This window comes from Peromyscus eremicus, chromosome 3, assembly GCF_949786415.1.
Source record: "Peromyscus eremicus chromosome 3, PerEre_H2_v1, whole genome shotgun sequence".
NCBI lineage: Eukaryota > Metazoa > Chordata > Mammalia > Rodentia > Cricetidae > Peromyscus > Peromyscus eremicus.
In genome coordinates, this window is record NC_081418.1 from 67,394,888 (window position 1) to 67,419,350 (window position 24,463).

Consider the following 24,463-nt stretch of genomic DNA (forward strand, 5'->3'; position numbering starts at 1 on the left):
CTCTGTCACACTAGATAGCTCCCAAGGAGGGAGGGGGAGAGAGACAGAGACAGAGACAGAGAGACAGAGAGAGACAGAGAGAGCGCCTTGTAAAATTTCTTAAGCAGTTGACAAACCTTCAATGTGGCCTCTCTCTACCAGAGTCCCTGAAGGGAAGGAGCAAGGGTTGACAAAACCTCCATTTGCAAAGCCCATGTTGGGTACTGTGCAGGTACAAAGGTGAACCAAACAGGTTCCTGGCCCTCAAGAATTTACAGTAGTCACATCAGCCTAACCCTCAGCCTCGGCAAAACAAAGTAGAATGGGCCAAGTGTTGCAATGTTGGCAGCTGGAGAAGCACTGTGGGAGAACAGATGGGGGAGAGATTAATCCCATATGCTGAATATTCAGAGGATATAGCTTTGGGGGCCACCCCTTCGAAGACAGGGGGAAAAAGATAGCACAAAGTACTCCTTGCCAGTACAGTGGTGCTTGAAGGTTTGCCTGAATCTCATGGGAGACACACAGAGAGTGAGTGTTTGCCCAAGATCAACCTAGGAAGCAGTGTTGGGGCGGGTGGATTTGAACATACACAGACCCTGTGGAGCTGGTGTTGTTCTCAGCTCTCAGGTAAGGAGCAAAGGATGTCATCGGGGAAAACTGGCCATTTGCGGGGTACGTCTAGGGAATAGTGAAGACTCTGAAGGTGTAGGTTCCTATGTGCGTGTGTCTGCATAATATTCTTTCATGGAAAAGGCTTGGAATGTGTATCAATTCCTGACTTTTGTATATTTCACCTGCCTCTGCCTCCTGAATACTAGGATTAAAAGCGTGTGCTACCACGCCTGGCTAGGTCTACTTCACTTACCCTCGGGGCTGGTCAGTGGTCGGGACATGTGCCTTCATGCCTCGATGCTGTCCAGCTACTCTCCCCCTAATTTGCACATCCTGTCTCCTCCCACTCAACTCCCCGAACTTTCCTTCACTTCTACTGCTAGTTTTTCAGCTAGAGTGGTCCAGCTCACTAGCATAGGGCTGCCAGGGACGTCTGGGATCCCTAAATCGCTTCTATTCCAAAATGCCTTGAGGCCCCTCCTATAAAGAGGCTTGGAGCCCAGGACAGACGTGGGCGTGTCCCAGGGGCGATGCCTGCGGTCCGGGGCGGGGCGAAGCTTGACTGGGGCGGGATTTAATTTCGGGGCGTGGCCAGGCAATGGGGCGGGCCCAGAGGGTTGGGTGTTGCAGGTGCCTCCTACTCCGCCTCTCCGGATCCCCGGCCGCGCCAGGCACTGTGCGGGTAGCCGTGGGAGCGCCTTTGTGCCCGCTTGGGGTGAGGCTGCGACGGCCCCTTGTACGCCCTGGTCCATTGTCTTCCCGGCTGGGGCTGGCGACAGGGTCCCGCACGTGCCACCGCGGCGGCTGGCGGGCCGGGCCGGGTGGGCGCCCGCATCCCAGGCGCGCCGTGGGAGATGAAGCTCCCGAAGCCGTGGTGGGCGGGCGGCGGCCTCCTGAACCTCACGCTGCTGCTGAGCTTGGCTAGGCTCCCCGTGGACCTGGACCTCGGCCTGCCGCCACCGGCCGCCGCACTTTGCGAAGAGCTGCTCCCACTCTGTCCCCACCCGCCCCGCCTCGTCTTCTAGCCCCTTCTCGGCCCCGGGAGGTTGGGGACACTCCCCTCAGCTGCTTGCCAAGGGCCGGCTACTGCGCGAAGTGCGCGCGCTCGGCGTCCCCTTCATTCCCCGCACCCGCGTGGACGCGTGGCTAGTGCACAGCGTGGCGACCGGGGACGCAGACGGGGCCCACGGGCTGCTCGGCACCGCCGCCTCGTCCGCCGTGGGAGACGGCGGCCAGGCGGCCCCCACGGGCGGCGGGGACTCCCGAGAGGCTCACAGCAGCCCTCTGGCTGCCGAGGAGGAGAAGGCGGCGGAACCGACGGCGCAGGTGCGGGACACAGGCGGACGCGGGAGCCAGGTAACCTAAAGGGACGCGAGCAAGTGGCGCGTCTACCCAGGGCTGGAAGGACTGGCCCCGAGCTCTAGGGTCGCCACGGCTAGGCAGGGCCACACCCGCGCCGCGCTCCTTCGTGTCCTAGGTAGTTGTAGGTTGCGGGACAAGTCTGCCCCGCCTCTTTTTGAATGAAGAAGGTGAGTGCTGGGATTTGATTTTGAGGAAAGTGGATGAAATCGATTGGCGTGCGGAGAACGCCTTTCTCGTGTTTGATGGGTGTGGAAGGTAGTTTGGTAATGGGGAAGCGAGAGGGGATGGTGCTGTTTGGTTTACGGTCTTTAACCAGTACCCCGAGTGCATTAAGACGCCTTGATGGGGAACCTGTGCGGGACTTAGAGGGTCTGGAGGAGGCCTCGGCCTCTGAGGAGATGCGCATCTCTCTGAAGAACCACGCACCAAGCCAAGGCAGCGCCCTCGCCCTGAATTTAACCTTACTGTAGCCCGTTTGTGGTTGTGTTTCTGGGATAAGGAGCCACAGTGTTTAATGCAGTTGGTCCCTCTGATCTAATCATCCACCCCCTCACTTAAGAATCCTCCCTAATGGAACGTGTGAAATCCCTTATTAACATACACAAAATACGTATTCTTTCCTGGGACACGCAAGTTCCCTTTGGTTGCCGGTGCTCCCCTTTAGCTGAACTTAAGAAAAAAAAAAAAAAGAAAAAGAAAGAAAGAAAGAAAGAAAACAATTCTCCCAAGATCTATGGACCAAAACTGGAAAGACTTCTGCATCTAGAGAGCTCCTGCCTCCCCGAGCTTCCTTTTAGGCCCAGAGCTCGACGTTACTTGATGTGAATCCGCAAGTGTTTGTAGGATGTTTCTGTGAAACGCAGTCTTATGCAAAATGGGAATTGGGGCTAAACTGGTTTGTTTGCGGCTCTTCAGAATCACCCTGTTTGTGTAGGCAGTTGCCCGACGGGCTCCTCCACCCTTTCTTGGAGGGGTCATTGCGTGAGGTGCTGGTGATTCACTGTTATGCTGATCTGATCCCTTCCTCCTCCCGGAGATGGGAACTAATGGGGTGGGGGTTGGTGCTAGTCTTGGTAGGCTGCTGTTGGTTTAGAACAAACAGGAAACCACTCCCCATTCCACTCTGCAGATCTGAACTCCGGGGGGGGGGGGGCGGCTGTCATCTGAGGAGGGGCACCTGCTGCCCCCCTACCTTTTCTGGTCCTGCAAAGTGTGGGTTTGAAATCCTCGGTAGAGTCTGTACAAAGTGGTACCACACCTCTCTCGGCCGAATGTCCTGTGGCTTGCTAAGCCTACAAGCCTTTGAAGGGAAGGGAGGTTTTTCTCTCCGAGAACTTCTTCCTACCATTACCTGGCTGATAACCTATATAGACTGGTGGGCTGGTTTTCGAGGCAGATCTGATGGCCTGGGAACTGAAACACAGGTTATCTAGAAACTCATGCAAGGTAAGAAAACTGGCGAGTGATGGGGGAGGCGGACTCTGAATCAAGGTGTCAGGCTCTTCTAATCTTTCCCTCACCCTCTGTGTCAGCCACTAGTCCTCACATGGAGGACCTGGAGTCCCTGTTCCTTAGAAGAGATGATAAAGCCATTGTGGCCCATCTCCTCCGCTCTCCCACCAACCCCCCAACACTTCTCCTGGCAGGGCCTTCCCTGGCTGGGCTGGCATGTGCACCTGCTAGACAATGGTGGCAGTGGGGGTTTGGTTCTGTTCAATTAGGCAGTGATCAGCTGTTGAGGACTCCAGATGTCGGAGCCAGCGCACTGATGTGGTAATGCCATTTACATGTCTAATTTGTACTGAAGGAAAAGAAACCCAGGTCAGGGAACTTGGCTAAATCCACACATTAGTTAATGCCAGAAGTGGACTGAGAACCCGAGTCTTCTGTCTCCCAGGCCGGTATGTAAATTAAGTTCTGTAGGCTGTACTCAGGTCCTCTCCAGAGGAATACATCTGGGATGAGATGAATCAGGCCCTGACTCAGCCTGTCTCTGGGCTGCAAGACAACTGCTTTCTGGTGCTGGATTTGTTTATTTGTTATCTGTTTGATTGGGTTTTTGGTGGTGGTGGTGGTGGTTTGTGATAGGGTGTCATGTATCCCAGGTTGGTCTTGAACTTGCTCTGTAGCCAAGGGTGACTTGAACTCTTGAGGTTTTCCCTCCCGCCTCTAGTGATGAGATTACAGGCCTGAGCTACCACAACTAGCTTTATTGAGTATTGTTGACCAGGCTGCCCTTGAACTCTTAGTCCTCTTGTCCCAGCCTCTCAAGTGCTGGGATTCCAGGTGTGTGTTCACCATGCCTGGCTTGGATTGTTTTTTTTTTTTTTTTTTTTTTGGTTTTTTTTTTTTGGTTTTGTTTTGTTTTTTTTGTCTTGAAAGATAGGGTTTTTCTGTGTAGCTTTGCGCCTTTCCTGGAACTCACTTTGTAGACCAGGCTGGCCTCGAACTCACAGAGATCCACCTGCCTCTGCCTCCCGAGTGCTGGGATTAAAGGCGTGCGCCACCACCGCCCAGCGGATTGTTTTTTTAAAAGCAGGTTCTGGACTGGGATAGAGCTCAGTGGTTAAGAGCATTGTTTGTGTTTGCCGAGAAGACCCGGGTTTGGGTCGTAGCACTGACATGGTGGCTAGCAACCATCTCTAACTCCGGTTTCAGAGGATCTGACGCCCTCTTCTGACCTCTGCAGGCACTGCATGTACACAGTGCTCAGAGCTGCATTCAAGCAAAACACGCAAACACATTAGGTAAAAATAAATATTATTTAAAAAAATAGTAAAATAAAAAGCAAGTTGTGCATTCATAATGAAGACTATGACTCTGGGTAATATGGGCTAGAGAAATAATGCCAGTCTTTGCAATTACCTAGACCTTAGCAGTTCCTCCCGTGGGTTATCTGAATCACTCCAAGCCCCCGTGTCTCAATAACAGTGGGAGAGTGAAGTTTTCCTGGAGTTTTGGGCCAACTAATGGGGACAGCTAGGATGGACTGTCACCCAGCAGATGACAGCTAGCCAACACCGTGCATGGACTACATTTGTTCTTTTCCCTTCGTTTGAAATCTGCACTTGTCCCCACTTACTGTTCGTTTTCCTTTGGACTTGTCTGTCTCTGTAGCCAGCTTGCTTATTAGGGACTGAATGTGTAGGATTGGTAGGAATGTAGGTGGAGAACTAGATAATTGATAGATAACTCCAGTGACTTACATATGAGTTGTAGAAGATTCTGGTTTTAGAGTATCATTTCTCACAACTTCTATGCATATGCAAAATCATTTTAGAACTGGAGATTTTCAAAGTATCAAAAACAAGTCTTGCTTTGATTTCCCTTCTTAGAGGGGCTAATAATTCTGAAAACGGACTCTGGAATTCCCCGGAGCTGACAGCTCCCTTTTATAGCCATGGCCATTCACTTACAACTGATGAAGCCCATCCCATGCTTGGCTCAGGGAAGTGTGGGGTTCTCAAGAAGTAAAGTTGTGGGGGCTAGAGAGATGGCTCAGGGGTTAAGAGCACTGGCTGCCCTTCCAGGGACGCGGGTTCTATTCTGTGCTACTCCAGTTCCAGGTGACGCCCTCATCTTGCCCCTGGTACTGCATGCATTTGCTTCCCTTGCAGAGGACCCAGGTTTGGGTTCTAGCACTCATATGGTGGCTATCAACCATTTATAGCTCCAGTTCCAGAGGCTCTGACATCCTCTTCTGGCCTCTGCATGTACAGGGTGTATAGACATACATGCAGGCAAAACACCCATACACATAAAAGAGAATAATAATTTTAAAAAATCTAAGATAACAGTTTTGTGGAGTTGAATATATGTCAGCGTTTCAAAGAGCTGTTGGAAACTTGAGTTGGCTGTGGTCATCTGTGTCACCTGTCATGTTCCAGAACCCCTCTGCTGTGTGAGCAATCCTACCAAGCACCCTGGCTTACACAAGGATAGGTCCCTTCCTTCAGTCATGGAGTCACATAGAGTCCATATTTAGTCCGCAGAATGAAGGGGAGAGAAAGACCATTCCTGATTGTTGAAGTAAATTTGATTTCTATTTCAAAATCAATAGTATCTCCTATGCCTCAGCAACTGGTCCGAGGTGGGAAGGTCAGAGGTCACACTTCACTAAGCCATGGTACAGGCATAGTCTTCTTTCGTGGCAGTGTGACCTCACAGTAGAGTTTTCATTTTGCTATGAGTGGATGTTGTAGAGGTCTATTTTGGCTCCTTAAATGGGAAAGGTGCACACCTTGAATTCCAGCATCAGGGGAGTCAAGGGAGTTAGAGGCAGGCAGATCTCTGTGAGTTCAAAGCCAGCCTGGTCTACAGAGCGAGTTCCAGAAAAGCCAGGGGTACACAGAGAAACCCTGTCTCAAAAACCAAAAGAAAAAAGGAGGAAGAGGAGGAGGTGGAGGAGGAGGAGGAGGAGGAAGAGGAGGAGGAGGAGAAACCGAGTGGGTCAGTTTGCGTACAGGGCTGTTTGTGGCGGCACTTGGTATGTCCTGCTGAGGACGGGGTTTGCTGGCTTCATGTGCAATCCTGGGAACCTTAATTCAAACCGTTGTCGTGATTACGGTTTGTTTGTTTGTTTGTTTGTTTGTTTTTGGTGGGTTACAGAAGAAAACCGTATCTGTTCAAGTATTCCCTCCTTTCCATCCCCCTGCTTCTTAGCTCACATGGTAGGAATCCAGTATACAGGGCCCCGGATTTGGGGCGGGCCAGTCTAGGGGTCAAGGTGCTAACTAGCACTGTGCCAGGCCAACTAGGTTGTCACCAGCGCCTGTGTGATGATGACATCTGCTGCGCACACCTCACCCCTCTGAACCTTGGGCTCTCTTCTCTGTAAAAGGGATGCTAACAGGGCTGTTGGGGAGGGTAAATGAGAAGGTGAGTTTGTGTGCTGTGGTCCTTCTTCTTAGCAGGATCAGCGACTGTTAATTGTCCTGGCAGGGCTCCAGAGTCCCCTGCCCTCCACTTCATTCTGCTGCGGGTGCTGCTTCCGTTCTAGAGCCTCCACCAGCCCCTCATTACCTTCCAGCTCCATATTTTGCCATTCCAGGCTCCCCAGGTGTGGCCACGGTGACACCGACCTTGCTGAACTATTAGCCTGCTGATAAATTGCCTGTGACCTACTTCCCAGTCCAGACCTGCTTCCTTTCCTTTCCCCAGACGGCCTCAGGATCACTTTTGCCTCGCTTCTCTTTGCCCAGAATACCACCTTTCATTCCTCTTCACCGTTCAGTTCTCCACCTGGCTCAGCTGTCACCCATCCGCAAAGCATCTCCTCCCCCCTTGAGCCGCCCTGCGCGCTGGAGCTGTTCTAGCACCCTCCGCGTTGAGCTGGAGTGTGGCCACTGAGGCTCACCTTAGTCTGCCCAGGGCCTGGAGCAGAGGTTGGTGCAGCTTGTCACATCTGCAGTCACTCTGGAGGGCTTGCACTTCGTGGATGTCATGACCGTGATGAGTTTTGGGTCCTTCAAGGCCAGATCACGGAGCAGAAAGTAGGTCAGCTCTGAAATCTTTTTTTTTTTTTTTTTTTTGTTTGTTTTTTGTTTTTGTTTTTCGAGACAGGGTTTCCCTGTGTAGCTTTGCACCTTTCCTGGAACTCACTTGGTAGCCCAGGCTGGCCTCGAACTCACAGAGATCTGCCTGGCTCTGCCTCCCAAGTGCTAGGATTAAAGGCGTGCGCCACCACCGCCCGGCTTCAGCTCTGAAATCTTGACCGCTTCACGCCATCCACTCAAGTGAGTGGGGGCGCTGAAGAGCAGACTTTCAAGTTGCCATTGTAATTGGCTCTGGTGGCAAGATTTGGGACTGCCTAGACTGATAGAGCAAGTTAGTGGTGACCTTGTCTGGAACAGAGCTGTTCCTAAGCACCGAGTAAACCACACCTCCCACCCACTTGGAAACTTCAAAGGGAAAAACAATCTTCTCCCATTCAGGGCAGCCTTGTGAGGGAGTGGCTCCTCAGACACAGCTGTGAGGGATTTGTGAGAACTCGTACATCTCCTCTCCGAGCAGCTGGAGGTGGCGGAGGCATGCGCCCGGGTTGATTTGGTTGAGTAGCAGGTGGTGGCTGGCAGAATGTGGCCATGCCTTGGGAGGCCTCCAGGGACTGGAACTGGGTTCCCGTCTTATCAGCCAGGCTTTGCCGGGAAAATGGGACGAACAGAGTCTGAATGAATAAACACACACTTGGACAAATCAAGGAGTTGGCCAACACAGCTGTAGGAACTGGCAAATCCGGACGGTAGGACAGCAGGATGCCCTGGCAGCTCACCAGAGGCTGGGACGCTGCAGGCTCATGCTGGATTTCCCCTCCCAGGAGCCTCAGGGTTGCTCCTGAAGTCCTTCAACTGACTGGATGTAGCTACTCGATTACTGAAGATACTTAAAATCAGCTGGTATAACCAGGTCCATAGATTCCTCCAGAACAAATAGCCTGTTCAGTTGAGTCCAGGACACTGGATGCCTTGACAGACACTCCGGTTGGTTCCACCTCCTCCTGGGAGCTCTGCAGACCTGGCTTTCCAAACTGATGAGAAGAGAATATTAATGTCCTTTCTTGGAGCAGTCTTGTGAGGAGTAAGTGGCATGTTAAAGGCCCTGCTTGGTTCCTGTATGTTGACAGATACCATGAGCTCCATGTCAAAGCCCCAGGAAACCTCGTCTCCAGGAGATTGCTGAAGATGGTCTGACCATACAGAATGTACTTCAGCATGGAAGATCTGGCATTTTGAGGACCAGTTGGGCTACTTAACTAAACAGACAATAAAGAAACAACACCACACACACACACACACACACACACACACACACACACACACACACACACCTCTCACCTCCCTAAACACTCCCAATACACTCCAGCCTGCAGAAGGGGCTGTGCGCAGGAGCAACAGCTCCATTTAAAAGGATCCTGGGGGTTGGGGCTTGTGTCCTTGTGTTTTGAATTGTTAAGGCTTCTATTTGAACGTTGGCCTGTTTTTTGGTTTTGTTTTTTTGATGTTGTTGTTTTTGTTTGTTTGTTTGTTTTTGTGCTTCTCCCGGTAGTTAGCCACACTGAATATGAGGCTCCTGTGTCTTAGCTTTGTCTGCTGAGAGGATGTCTGCTGTTGTCTTGCTGACATGCTGCCTCCTCCAAGGGCCTTCAGAAGTGGATTTGCATGCCTCAAATTTTACTACTGAAACTTTCTAACATATGTTACAAGCGGAGAAAATGGAGCCTGGGGAAACAAACCTCTTTCCCACCATCCACCTTCACCTTGTCTGTTCGTAGAGGGTCCTGACTGTCTGTAGCTCCTGCCTATACCAGCTTAGCAAGGGTGAGCTTCAGGGACACATACATGATCTAGATGGTTATTAAGAATCAGTACCGCCAGGTGATGGTGATGATGAACGCCTTTAATCCCAGCACTCAGGAGGCAGAGGCAGGCAGATCTCTGAGTTTGAGCCCAGCCTGGTCTATAGAGAGTTCCAGGACAGCCATAACTATACAGAGAAATTCTGTCTGGAGGAGGGCAGGGAGAGAGAGAAAGAAAAGAAGAAAAGAAAGAAGGAAGGAATCAGCCCCGGGCTTCTAGCTGGCTATGGGATGAAAATGCCCACCACCAAATGTAAATCCTGTCACTCACTACTGTGTGACAGAAGGTTGGTTGGTCTAACTTCTGTGCCTCAGTTTCCTTCCCTGTGAAAGGAATGTTGACAGTACATACCTTGCCAGAATGCCGCGCAGCCTACAGTGAGAGCTTGGTGGACCTGAGCTGTAATTATTGTAAACTGCTATTAAAATCCACCCAGGCCAAGCAGGACACAGGCTGTCTTTATCTGGCTCCTTGGTTCTCTCTAGGCCGGGTGACTCCAGGTTGCCTGCAGCCTAGAGACAGGCCTCAGGATTCTCAGCTCCCTCTGATGTCATCCCACTCACAGGCAGCGCTCTGTTCTTTGTCTTTGAAGGTTCACCCAACCCTAAAAGTCAAAGCAGGTCTCTTCACTCCTCCCCCAGGTGAGAAAAAGAAGGGGCCGGTTAGGCCAGCTGCAGCTGCTCACAAAGGGAATAGCCGGGGTAAGCGCTCCACCCATCCCTCAGAGTCCTGTGCAGTGGTATTGATCCATGCTGCCAGTAGATGGGTCTTCGGAGAGTTTACAAGAGAAAAGGAAGGAAAGGAGGGAGGGAGGGAAGGAAGGAAGGAAGGGAGAGAGAGAGAGAGAACTCCCAAAGACAAGCCCAGCTTTACTTCTTCCCCTCACACTTCTCTTCACTGATAAAGAAAACCTTCACTCCCAGGCTGCTCCTTTCCTGGGTGACAGGTAAACAGGCCACATGATGTTATTAGGGAAGAAAAGGCCCCAATAAGATGGGCTAAATGCCATAAGAGAAAATCATGACGTTTTGGGGACAGTCTGGTCCAAAGGTCTGAGCCGAGGTTCTGGTGGTTCCTTACAGAATGAGAGTGGGATATGGCGTGGGCAGTTCTGCAAATACCAGCGCTCTGAGAATCACATAAAGTGCTCTCCCCACACACATTTACGCCGGCTTCCTGGGACACACATGGGACCTTTCTTTTTAAATTTTTTTAGTGGGGTTCCAACCCACTAGGGTAAATCTCACCTACACACAAATAAAAGTAACTTAGTGGCAGATTTAACTTGCCTGTGCCTTAAGAGCATGGGCCATAGACCTCAGGCATGGAGAAGACATCCCCAAGCCTCAGCTGCAAGCCAGCAAGTTGAGAGAAGCCGGGAAGGAGGGAACAGAGATCATAAAGCTGCCCATGAGGGAGGGCATCGCTTTCTCTTGGAATGCCAATTGAGGTGTTGGCAGCTGTTCACAAGATAATCAAGGCTCCCAGGTCAGAAGCTGAAGAAAGGAGTGATTCGTGTGTCTTGAAATATATGGAAGGGCATTTCCCCAACTATTTAAAAGTTTAATTCCGTAATATCCCCTCATTTTAGAGTTAGGAAAACTGAGGGTCAGAGAGGTTTAGCAAGTGGTCCAAGTTTACAGAGCTGCTGGACCCGGGTAGATCCTTTCAGTTAGCTTGGAGCTGAAGTTCCCAGTACCAGGCCACTTTGGGCTTTGAAAGCTGTACAGATTATATCATGGAGGCAGCAAGCTCTTTTGACTCTGTAAATACAAACACTGTAATGGTGAATCCCCTAGCCATCTCTGTCTCCTCCCTGCAGGCCCAGAGGCAGAATTGCTAGCTAGCCCAAGTTGAGTTGTCTGGGAAGCAGACCCTGAGACCGAGTTGAATGTGCAGGAGAGAAAGGGCACACAGAAACCGTATACATCAGGACCAGTCCACACTGCCCCATTATGGCCTGGCCTCTTCCCTCCTTAACCTTTTCAGGCATAGGATGTGGGTGCCTGGGAAGGCATGACCTGACCATAAGGGCTGCCTTGGGTCTCTAGCAGCTGTCACTAGTCTTTCCTTGTGGGGGATGACGACATCTTCATGTGTGTCCCACAAACCTAGGGTACTCCCTCCTCTCTTCATCACTGCTTGGGATCCCTATTTCTCTTAGCTTCCTAACAGGCTGTCTGTTGTAGCTAGAGAGTTTTCTTTCCGGGTCCCGCCAAGCCCCGGCAGTCCAACAGCCCACTTATAAAATAAACACACAGATGCTTATATTATTTAAACTGTTTGGCCTAATGGCTCAGGCTTTTTGTTAACTGTTTTTATATCTTAAATTAACCCATTTCTATTACTCTATACTTTGTCACGTGGCTCGTGGCTTACCGGTACCTTACATCTTCCTTGTCATGGCGGCAGCTGGCAGTGTCTCTCTAACTCAGCCTTCCTGTTCCCAGAATTTTCTTTTCTGTTTGTCCCGTCTATATTTTCTGTCTGGCTACTGGCCAATCAGTGTTTTATTTATTAACCAATCAGAGCAACACATTTGACATACAGAACATCCCACAGCAGTCTGTCAGTGAGGAGCTGAGTGAATACACAAGGATCTTCAGAGAGGATGCCTGTTAAACACCTACCCAGTGTGAGAGGAAGCATTCACTCCTAGTCCTGGTGGACAGCATCAATAAAGGTGTTTCTGTCTGCCTTCCAGATCTTATGTAGCTGTTGGGTGTTCTGGCATGCACTTGGGACCTAAAGGCAAAAGGATCATGATTTCAACCCTTGCTTAGGCTACATAGTGAGATCAGTAAGTTTTATTTATACAGGTGTTTTTCTGTTTTTTGGGTTTTTTTTTGGGGGGGGTCTCTTTTTTAAAGATTTACTTTATTTTTTTATTTCACGCGTACGAGTGTTTTTCCTGTATGTATGTATGTATGTATGTATGTATGTATGTATGTGCACCATGTGTGTGCCTGATGCCCTTGGAGGCTAGAAGAGAGTATTGGGTCCCCCAGAAGTGGAGTTACAGATGGTTGTGAGCCACCATGTGGGGGCTGGGAATCCAACCTTGGCCGTCGGTAAGAGCAGAAAGTGCTCTTAGCAGCTGAGGCAGCATCTCCCCAGCCCCTTGGTCTTGTAGGGTTTTGTTTCTCCTTTTTGCAGCTGGTGGTTTTGACAGTAGTTCTCAGAATGTACTGCAGGCTGACCAGGAATTTGTGGCAATCCTCCTGCCTCTGCCCTAGCATATCTCATCTTCAGAACGCAAAGTATTGTCTTGATCCATGTCTCTATTCCTTCCTGTAACCAAATCTTGAAAGGACGGCCTGTCCACTGGTGTAGTTATTAGCTGTCACTTCTCATTTACTCTTCACAGAGGCCATTGGCTTCTACCCTAAAAGAATATTGAAGGCCACCAACCTATTAGCAGTTCCTGTGGGTACTTTCAGCTCAAACCACCTTGAAGCATCATTGTAGAAGACCTACCTGCTCCTGGGCCAACCCTTTGCCAAAGTCATTTTGCTATATAGAGATTTTTAGGATGATTCTTTTTTTTCTTTTCCTTGTCTTTGTTTTTGTTTATTTTGTTTGTTTGTTTTCCAGTTTCTCTGTGTAGCCCTGGCTGTCCTGGAACTTGTTTTATAGACCAGGCTGGCCAGGTCTATAAATTTGCCTACCTCCGCCTTCTAAATGCTGGGATTAAAGGCATGCACCACTACCACCCAGCTAAACTTAGGGTAATTCTTTACCCCAAAATTTAATACAAATGTAAATAATAAAAATAAATGTAATTTCAAACTTTAAAAAAAAATGCAAGAGCTGGGTGTGATGGTACATTCCTTTAATCCCAGCACTCAGAAAGCAGAATCAGGTGGATCTCTGTGAGTTCCAGGCCAACTTGGTTTACACAGCAAGTTCTGGGCCAATCAGACATATACATAGTGAGACCCTATCTCAAAAAAAGGGGTGGTAATGAGATGGTGGTAGAGAGATGGTTCAGTGGTTAGGAGCACAGGCTGCTCTTCCAGAGGACCTGGGTTCAATTCCCAGCTCCCACATGGCAGCTCACAACTAGTCCCAAGGTACCCTCTTCTGGCCTCTGTGGGCATTGAACACACATGGTGCACAGACATACATGCACGTAAAACACAAATACACATGAAATAAAAATCTCAAAATTTTAAGCAAGAATATTAAATAATGTCCTTTATCCAGATTTTATTTTTCCCATTTGACTTTATATTAATAACTATCTGTATGTATAAATACATAATTCTTTTTTGTTATGACACATTTAAAGAGTGAATCAAAGCCATTACTTCGCTTAATATTGGATATATTTGTGTGTTTCCTCGGAGTGATGGTTTTTTTTGTTTTTGTTTTTGTTTTTTTTTCCAGAGCTGAGGACCGAACCCAGGGCCTTGTGCTTGCTAGGCAAGCGCTCTACCACTGAGCTAAATCCCCAACCCTGTGATGGTTTATTTTTGTTTGCTTGTCTGTACTCAATTTCCAGAGTAAGGAAATTTATTATGAACCTAGATCATTGTCTTATCTGTCTGTATTCGGAGTCTGTCCCCATTAGCATCTAACCAGCCACACACTGTCTGTCACCTCTATTCTGGAATGATTTTTGACAGAAAAACCATAGTAAGTATTGTTTCCTTCATAACAGGGTACATGGCGACCCTCTCCAGATTATAATGATAGACTTGGCCATTGCTTAAGATGGTGTCTGCCAGGCCTCTTCCGGAGTGTTATTTTTTTTTTTTTTTTGTAATTAACAAGCAATCTACAGAATGACAGTCTGAGACGCTTTAAATGTCTTTTCATTATATTTAGCATCACCATGTTTTCAGTTGTAATCTACTGTGAGATTCCCCGCCACACACACACTCATTTGGTCGTTTTATACTTGAGTGGATTTGCCCTTTTGTTTGCTCCTTATTCAGTGAGTTGGGGTCCCCCACATGCACTTTTGTGGGGTGGAGATGGAGGTTAAGACAGGATGTCGCTATGTAGCCTTGGCTAGCTTAGAGCTTGGTATGTAGACCACATTTGGCCTTGAACTCATGGAAGGCTGGCCTCAGTCTCCCAAGTGCTGGGGTTAAGGGTGTGTTGTCCCTCCATGTGTATGAGTGTTTTGACTGCATGTAAGTCTATACGGTGTTCATGTAGAGCCCTCAGAGGCCAGAAGAGGGTGTTGGATCCCCTGGGAGTTACAGATGGTTGTGAGCCCCCATGTGGATGTTAAGAATGAAACCCAGGTCCCCTGGAAATATACAGTCAGTGCTCTTCACCGTGGCACCAACTCTCTAGCCCCAATTTTAACCAGCTGTGGCCTCTTGCAGTGCTGTTCTGGTCATACAGAATTTTTGTAACTTAAGTTTTTCCCTGAGTTTTCCAGAAAGTCATACACACATTTGTCACCAGCCCGTCACTCTCTAGCCGCCGCCCCCCCCCCCCCCCCAGCCTTCCCAGACTCCTGTTCATCTAATCAGTTTCCTTACAGGTTTGACCTAGCCTGTATGTGCTGTGCATGACATCATAAGCACGGCCTTCTGTTTGCATATTTGTGTGAGTGTTCTTGTATATTGAATTATCTCATACATTACAGATTTTATAGGCTCCGTCCAACCACAGCAGTTTTACAAACAAAATCAGCTTTGTTGAGAATCCAGTATTAAGGGTTAACAAAAGAAGCCTTGCAGTAAAATAAATGAGGATCAGTAACACCCTCATACACTCCCCACACCCCCCAATACCCCTGTGCTTCCCAATTTGGAGAAATCAGCACGATTCTGTTTGGTTTTTTGTTGTTTTGTTTTGTTTTGTTTTTTTCGAGACAGGGTTTCTCTATGTAGTTTTGGTGCCTGTCCTGGATCTCACTCTGTAGACCAGGCTGGCCTGGAAATCACAGAGATCTGCCTGGCTCTGCCTCCCCAGTGCTGGGATTAAAGGCCTCACCACCACCACCTGGTTGCACTATGATTCTGTAATTGCAAGAAGGAACAATCTAGAAGGATTCCTGCCGAAGTCTAAGGATGTTGTGCCTAAGATTTGACTTCAATAGATATTTGCTGAGGGGCAATAAATGACAGGCTCTGGAGTAGGTAGAAGATACAGAGTCCCTGCCTTCAAGAAACTACTGTTTTGTGCTGGGCTTGGTGGTGCACACCTTTAATCCCAGCACTGAGGAGGTAGAGGCAGGTGGATCTCTGTTGAGTTTCAAGGCCAGTCTATTCTACATAGTGAGTTCCAGGATAGCCAGGGCTATGTAGAGAAGACACCCTTGTCTCCAATGAATGAATGAATGAAAATAACATAAGTAAAAAAGAAGAAAAAGAAACTACCATTTGGGGACCTGGGGAGAGAGCTCAGTGAGTAAGAGTGCTTGTCCTGCAAACATGAATACCTCAATTTAAATTCCCTTGTAAAAATTTGGGCACAGCCACTGGGCACCTAGAACCCCAGTGCTGTGGGGAGCAGAGACAGAGCGGATTTCTGGGGATGAATGGCTGCTAGCCTGGTTCCAGGTTCAGTGAGGGAATAAAGCAGAGAGTGATATGGAGCAAGACACCCAACGCCGCCTTCTGGCTTCTGTGTACATTTGCATGGGTGCACATGTGCACGCAGAGAGAGAAAAACTACCCTTTTAGTGGACAGACAACAAACAAATAAATATAGCTGCTGCTAAATGGTACAGAAAAACATTAAGTATTGGCAGTAGAGGTGCTTTTAAAAATATACGTAGAGGGACTGGAGAGCTGACTCAGTGACTAAGAGCACTGCCTGAGCTTCCAGACAACCCAGGTAGATCCTACCTCCCACATGCAGGCTTACCACTGTCTGTAACTCCAGCCCCAGGGCATCCAACACCCTCTACAGACTTCCATGAACACCAGGCACACATGAGGTATGTAGACATACATACAGGCAAAACACCCATACACCTGGACAATAGAAAACAAATCTTTACTATATTAGAGAGAGAGAGCTAAGAAAAAAAAAAGGGATGATAATACTTGGAGAGAGTGAATTTGAGGACACAGCCTTAGGATGGTGCTCAGTTTTAGAGATCTGAGGATCAAGAATGAGCAACTTAGGAGGCCTGGCAGTGGTGGCGCACGCCTTTAATCCCAGCACTCAGAAGGCAGAGGCAGGCGGATCTCTGTGAGTTCGAGGCCAGCCTGGTCTATAAGAGCAAGAGCCAGGACAAGCACCAAAACTACACAGAGAAACCCTGTCTCGAAACTCACCTCCCCCCCCCCCAAAAAAAAAACCTTAGAAGTCTCTGGTGACTTAGAAGAAAGGCGAGGTGCTGGGGTGCCAGAAGGAAGCAGTGGTAACTAAGTCAGAATTTTCTGATGGGGTCAGATATAAGGATTGAGAGCCTTTAGATGTGGGAGACATTGGCAAACTGTTTCAGTAGTGTGCTGGGAACAGAAATCCTCATTGGAATGGATTGGAGAGAAAACACACTGAGTGCAGATCACTCTTGGAGAATTTTCCCATAAAAGTGGGCAGAATAATGGGATGGAATCTACAGGAGGGATATGTGCCCAAGGGAATGGTTCTCTAGCTAGGAGGCACCAGGCCACAGAAGGGAAGAAAGTAGTGGGAACCACTCCTGAACATCAGCGTCCTGAGAAGCGTGCCCATGACTGCCCCGGGGAACAAGACACTTCAGTGTCTGGAGAGAAAGCGGAATATCACAGAGTGCGGTCAAGAAAACCACGTGGGCTGCTGGGACTCTGGTTTTCTGTGCTGCCCCGCACCCCTACTCCCTGTTCTTAGCATTTGTAGGTGTTCATTTGGTTGACATTTACATTTTTCAAACATTTCTGTGTGTTGGAGGGGAGGTGGACCCTTGAGTTAAACCTGTTAACATCATGCTCCTAAACCATCCCAGTACTCTGCCGGGGGGTGGGGGGGGTGGGGGGGGTATATGGAAGAGGCTCATGTCTATAATCCCGGTGCTGAGGGTCAAGGCTGAAGCCAGAAGATTGCAGCAAGAGTAAGGCCAGCCAGGCGGTGGTGGCGCACACCTTTGATCCCAGCACTGGGGAGGCAGAGCCAGGTGGATCTCTGTGAGTTCAAGGCCAGCCTGGTCTACAGAGAGAGATCCGGGAAAGGCGCAAAACTACACAGAGAAACCTCGTCTCAGAAAAAAACAAACAAAACAAAACCAAAAAAAAAAAAAAAAAAAAAAAGAGTAAGGCCGCCTAAGTCTCAGAGTGAGACCTTGATTTCACAAAAAAACAAAACAAAACAAACAAACAAACAAAAACAACAAAAACCAGAAAACAGATGTTTGGGTGATGTTATAGTTGAGCAAAATATGCTGAGCCTTTCAGTGTTGTGATTGAAAGTGTCCGTAGATAGTGCCTGCTCCACGGTGACTACTTTTGAAGAATCCTCTCACTAGTTAAAAACTTTCCTAGATGAAGTAAATTAACAGCAGGAAGGAGTCTTCTGGGTAAATAAGTGAAATTGAAATATCTAAGCCAAAAATAAAAAGAGTTTTTCTGATTGTAAAAGGAATACACGTTTGGTCTGCAAAGTGAATCGAACCCTTTCCCAACCTGTCCCCACTGCATGTGCCTTTCAGACAGAACACAGTATATAATTTTAAAAATACTGCTTCCTGGATTTTTCTACATACATATACTACATTTGATAAGTATTCACTTCCAACTTATAAACTGAGAACTAAATAAAAACTGCAGATTAGACTGTCCTGGGTCCAGAAGAAGGGCAGGGCGTGAGGCTGACCTGTTTCAGGATCAAATGCTCCTCTGATAGTGAAATGATGAAGTACCAGCCTCAGCTGATGACCAATGTGGCTTTTACAGAGTTTTCCTATTTGTTGATGATGGTTTTCTGCTTAGCAGAATTTTGGGTGTTTTTTACAGGAGAATGATATACTAAAAGAAAAGTGCGAAGCTGTGGGTCACAGTTCCCAGCATGAGGAAGGTGAGGAAGAGGCGTCAGCCCATGTGAAATCGCTACAGCCGGGTAGGAAAGATGAAAACGCAATGTCAGATGCACCTGACTGGGAACCAGAGACCATCCCAGAGTCCAGGAATGAGGTGAGCATGGCAGAAGGTTCCAGGCTTGCCATTTGCCTTTCATGAAGACTGTGTTGTTAATGAATTATGTGTGTAAGTATGTCTTCAGCAAATCTGGTGTAAGAAAATAACATTTAAAAGTAAGTGTGTCTGTGTGTGTGTGTGTGTGCGCGTGTGTACACTGTACTTACAAAGCAATTAGCCCATAGGCTCATTTTCTCTGGTTAAAGACAGAACTTACTAGTAGTTCTGTTATTTGTGTTTGCCAAGACAAGGGATAAAAGACAGCTGGCAGCCAGGCAGTGGAGGCTGATACCTTTAATCCAACACTCTGGAGACAGAGACAGGCAAAAATCTGTGAGTTCAAGGCCAGTCTGGTCTACAGACCATTCCAGGACAACCAAGACTACACAGAGAGATCCTGTCTTGAAAAACAAAAGAGCTGACATCCAGGTTAGACTGTCCAGGTCTGGGATATCAAACAAAGGACCAACCTTACAAACATTTCCCTCAATTTCCACTAAAGCTCAAACCCAAGTCTTCAGTCTGCCAGTGGGTTGGTACCCAATAGCCCATTTCATACCCTGGCCTCACTTAGGGCTAGGTCCAGGCTCCTGGGGCATCTCTCTGTACTTCTCTTGGCTGAACAGGGTGAACTCCAGGAACCAGGTTGAAGGAATGGGTTCTTTCTGTAGTCAGTGCTTCCTCTGGTTTCATGTGGGCCATACTCTGGTTTTGACTTAGATCCAGATGGTTCTAGCCACAAGTTTGGCACATAGGTGCTCCAGAGATGACCTGAAGGTTCACAGATACACATGACACTTTTACCTGCAAAGCACCAATGCTCTGGTGGTTGACTTCACCATGACCAGGTCTAGTACCTGTCTCTCAGGGAGGTGGAACCTGGGGCTCAGTCTTGAAAATCCTTAGAGGATGGAGAGTACATGCCCTGGCCCATAGTCAGCCCTCATCACCACGTAACATTACATCAAGAACCTGACTTTGTGGAGTATTTGATGTAAAAACCACAGTCCTCATCTTAAAGAGAATAAGAGAGTTTATTGTGGAGTCATTAGAGTGACCATGGCCCAGGAACACAGATTTAGGTTACCCCAAATTCCATGTTCAAACATGGAAGCAGTTTCATGAAGTATACATAGAGAGAGACAGGTTGGAAATACATTGGTGGGTACATCAGGAAGCAGGTGCAGTGAGATAGGGCAGCTTTCCTGTAGGCCCACCAAGATGCAACGTGAGCTTTTTTGGGTTGGTGGAAGCAAGTGGTCTGTTAATTTAATAGATCTCAAAAGCTTTTATCCGTTAGTCACAGAATATTAGTTCTGACACAGGTGGGCAAGAATGGCTCTTCTGGTGGACTAGAACTAGCCCAAGATAAGGTAACTAGCTCATGGACCCACAGCATTGCAGTCTCTCCCCAGTGCTACAGTTCTAACCAGCCAATCGTCTCTGCAGACACAGCTTCTTTGCAGGAGTTTTCAGAGTGAAATCAGGATTGTTCTCTCTTCCCCTACTCTTGCCTCTCTTCCAGGCTGCTCCAGTGATAGGAACTCATTCTTATACCATGGGTGAGACCTAGGCCAGGGTCATGGCTTCTAGAGATTCAGATTAAGAAATCCCCCTGGTTGGCTGGGAATACAGGCCAGTGGTAGAATGATTGCCTAGCACCACAAGGACCTAGTGCAATCCTCAGCACTGGCAGGAGCGGAAACTAAACACTCTCAGGTCATGGGAGTGTAGCAGTTGTTAAGGTGTTATCTGACTGGTGCTATCAGGCAGTGTTTCTCTTACTGGTGGGATACATAGAAAACTGTTAGATGTTTATAAGCAACTGTTCCATATTTATAGGCATTTTCATTTGTTTGGTTCTTTGAGAACACATACATCCAAAGCTAGAGCACTTGGCTTTTTCCACCAGATGGTCCTTTTAAGATTTCTGAATATTCAGTAGAATGTCCTTCCCTTTCTAGGTGGTCTTCTAAACCACTTAATGGCTGTCCAACCATATGGCTCTGGACACCTGCTCATTACAGGGAACATTTAACAATTTGGAAATGGCCTCCCTAGAGCCTCTTTTGCCCGCATTTTAAGGAAGAACACTCTACCTTTGCTCCCTGCCTAACCTGTCCAGCTGCAACCCTCATCAGCCCAGAGTATCACTCTAAAGCTTGAGAAGCCATGGTACAGGCCTATAATTCCAGTGACAAGGCCAGCCTGGGTAACTTGGCAAGACCCCATCTCAAAATACAGAGAGACTTCAGTCCACTTTCCCTAGTGTCCCAGTCACCCAAAGAAAAGGCTGTTTCCAGTGCTCTTTCACTTACCATGCAATGCTCTATTGCCTCATGCTATTGGTTACTAGTCCCCCTTGCATGACGGCACCAGTTCTTACTCCTTCATTCGTTTTCCCAGGAAAGAAACTTTTTTTGAATTACTTGTAGTAACTAAATCAGTTAGACATGGTAGACTCATTACATACTGAGATAAAGTAGGGAGCTATAATGTAAGACAAAAGGCAGTTCAGACCAAATTTTGCTGAAACATACTAAACACCCAAAGCAAGGCACTTTCTTGGTCTGATGTAGCCCAATTTGGCCAAAACTGATCTTAAATTCATGATCCTACCTCCACCTTCCAGATGCTGGGATTGTAGGCATGTGTTATCATGCCCTGCCATGCCTTCCTTACCAGGCTCATGTCCCTGGCCTGAATCACTGTGTACTAGAATTGTACCTTTGTTCTCCTTGAGATACTGTGTTGCCTAAGCTAGTCTCAAACTTGTGAGCCTCAGCCTCCATAGTAGCAATATTTCTCAAAATAGCTCTGACAATATACTTAAAAAACAAAATTTTTGTGCATGGGTGTTTTACCTGCCTATATGTCTTTGTAGCATGTACATGCCTGGTGCCTGTGGGAGGCCATAAAAGGACATCAGAGTCCTGGAACTGGAGTTTACAGGTGATTGTAAACCACTGTGTATGGGCTGGGTCTTCTGCAAGAGCATCCAGCACTGTCTGCACTTTTGATGTATTTCTTAGTAGGGAAACAAAACCAGTGTCAGATCAGTGAGTTACTTTGAGTAGAAAGCCTGAAAAAACACCAAGGATCACTGGTAAAATGTGGCCTCGGCTCAGAATGCAGGCAGATAATGTAATTGATATGAAGACCATCAATTCTCACTTAAGAAAAATAAAGCTTGAAATACTTTGTTTTAAAAGATAGCTCTATTAAGTGTCTCCTCTCCACGTTTTTTGAATTCTCAATCTAAAATGAGATTTTAAAAGTCTAGCTTCCAGCTGGGGCATGGTGGTGGCGCATGCCCTTAATCCCAGCACTCAGGAGACAGAGGCATGAGTTCCAAACCAGCCTTGGTTACATAAGCTCTTTAAAAAAAAAAAGGGAGGGGGGCCCGCGGGGTGGGCAGGGAATTATTGTCATTTTCTAACGGTGTACATTTTCTGTTTATATACAGAGCCACGTACGTTGGTCCAATACATCTTTCTCTCTAGAAGATTTATTTCAACTGCTTTCATCACAGCCTGAACATTCCCTGGAGGTAAAAGGAATCTTACTTGTATTTAAAAAATGAACTTAGGCCGGGCGGTGGTGGTGCACGCCTTTAATCCCAGCACTCGGGAGGCAGAGGCAGGCCGATCTCTGTGAGTTCAAGGCCAGCCTGGGCTACCAAGTGAGTTCCAGGAGAGGCACAAAGCTACACAGAGAAACCCTGTCTCGAAAAACAAAAACAAAAAAAAAATAAATAAAAATAAAAAATGAACTTGAGCTGGGCAGGGGTGGCGCATGCCTTTAATCCTAGTGCTGGGGAGGCAGAGCCAGGTGGATCTCTGTGAGTTCAAGGCCAGCCTGGTCTACAGAGCGAGATCCAGAGAAAACCCGTCTCAGTTAAAAAAAAAATGAACTTGAAATGACCTGTGTGTGTGAATTAGCAGTTTCTACTTGGATGACATAGCAATTTGCCAAGTACATTAAGTATAAAGGCTTTTCAAAGAAACAATCACTTTGGAGAATGTAAACATACACCATTTTGTGAGATTTAGACCACTCATACTAGTTAACTTTTCCTTGTAGCACTTACGAATCCTTCCTTGCCAGACTGCTCATGAGCTTCTCCTTGAACCTTCACAATGTAGATTTTGGCTCCAAAAGCATTAATAGCTGCAAGTTACAAGGCTTAATGATAATCAGCTTAATTCTCTGATTATTCAATAGACCCCTTTTCCCCAGGTACAGCAGCATATTCTGATTTAGATCACATTATATCCCAAATAAGTTATTCATAGTCAATAGTATATCCATATTAGTACAGAGAAATTTGATTAAAGGGATGTGATATTAGATAATGGTTGAACTCCTTTTGAAATAAGTGTTATTGTTCTTCAGGGCATCTCGCTGGAAGACATTCCACCTTTTCTAAGCAGTGTCAATGGAAGTGCGAATTCCCCAGCACATAGCATAAATTTGAGCCATGCAATAAGCCATGATGTCAATCTTCATGAAGCCATGCTGTTGCATCCCAACAACACATTTAGAAGAGATCCAGCAGCAAAGACTTCACAGGCACAAGAATCATTTCTACAGTTATTAAATTCTCATACCAATTCTGAGCAAGCCATTCCCGCAATGTCTCTTCCACCTGTTGACAATCAAGTGAGGAATGTAACAAGCCAAGATCTCCTGTATGACCTCGATTCAAATATATTTGATGGACTAAACCTAATGTCATTGGCCACAGGTTTCAGTCCACTGGAAGTTTCTCATCTTTTTGAAGACCTGGACTCTGATTCTGGGCTCTCAATAAATTCAAGTTACAACAGCACCTCTATCACTAAGTCTAATTCTTCTCACTGTATGTACGATGGTGCTATAGGTTACAGTAGTGACCTTCAGTCTCTTTGTCATGATTTAGGTGCTGTAGGAGGCTGCTACCCAGAACCCCATAAACATCATCATATGGATCATAGGACTGTGTCTGGCCTTCATCAGGATCTTGAATGTCAGCAAATATTTCATGACCACACTTACCACTTACAGCCAGGGGTACCAGAGCCCACATTTGAATCTGGGAAGTCACAGAAAATCACTGGATGCTTTGACGACCCAGATAGAAACTTGAGTCGTGATGAACAACGTGCTAAAGCTCTGCATATTCCCTTTTCAGTAGAAGAAATTGTCCGCATGCCTGTTGACTCTTTCAACAGCATGTTAAGCAGGCACTACCTGACAGACTTACAAGTTTCTCTCATCCGTGACATCAGACGAAGAGGAAAAAATAAAGTTGCTGCTCAGAACTGTCGTAAACGTAAACTAGACATCATTTTAAATCTAGAAGATGATATATGTAACTTGCAAACAAAGAAGGAAGCCCTCCAGAGTGAGTTGGCTCAATGTAACAAAGCTATTGTCATAATGAAACAGAAGCTGCATGACCTCTACCATGATGTTTTTAGTTTCCTAAGAGATGACCAAGGTAGGCCAGTGAATCCAAACCACTATGCGCTTCAGTACAGCCATGATGGAACCGTTTTGATTGTACCCAAAGAACTGGCCACATCAGGCCACAAAAAGGAAACCCCGAAAGGAAAGAGAGGGAGGAAAAACTGAACAGACTCCAGGACCTGCATCACACTATTTTCAGATTTTTACAACTACTGCTACTTGAATCATTCAGTTAAGGATACATGTTAAAAGTTTTTACTGATAAATGTTTAAGACTCAAAGTTATGCTTCTGTGAAGTTGGGAGAATTCACATTTTCATGAACCACTTCTGCACTGAATTTCATAAATACATGTTCATGTAATCTCCAAGAACTTTTAAAACCACCTTTTGGTAACTTGGTCACTTGGAAGTTTTAAGATGCTTATAAAATGGAAGTAGCCTTTAGTGTCTTCTGAAGGCGTTTTTCAATATTTAACTTGGAAAAGTGTGAAAATAAATTTTATATTTGAATTTATAAAAATCTTATTTCAATAAGTCAAATTAAATTTACCTTATCCACCTTTCAAAAAAAAAAAAAAAACCACTCTAACCCTTATAGTTTGTGTTAATATGCCAA

The 24,463-nt window shown here is 47.0% G+C and overlaps 1 protein-coding gene across 1 annotated transcript; it reads left to right on the forward strand.

Moving 5' to 3' along the window:
* Window positions 1-1,448: 1,448 nt before the first annotated feature.
* Window positions 1,449-24,016, forward strand: Nfe2l3 (NFE2 like bZIP transcription factor 3). Its single transcript, XM_059256662.1, is given in 5 exon segments — window positions 1,449-1,588; window positions 1,590-1,950; window positions 18,215-18,391; window positions 21,861-21,944; window positions 22,790-24,016. Coding segments are annotated over 5 exon segments (1,983 nt in total). The 3' UTR covers window positions 24,011-24,016.
* The last annotated feature ends 447 nt before the right edge of the window (window positions 24,017-24,463 follow it).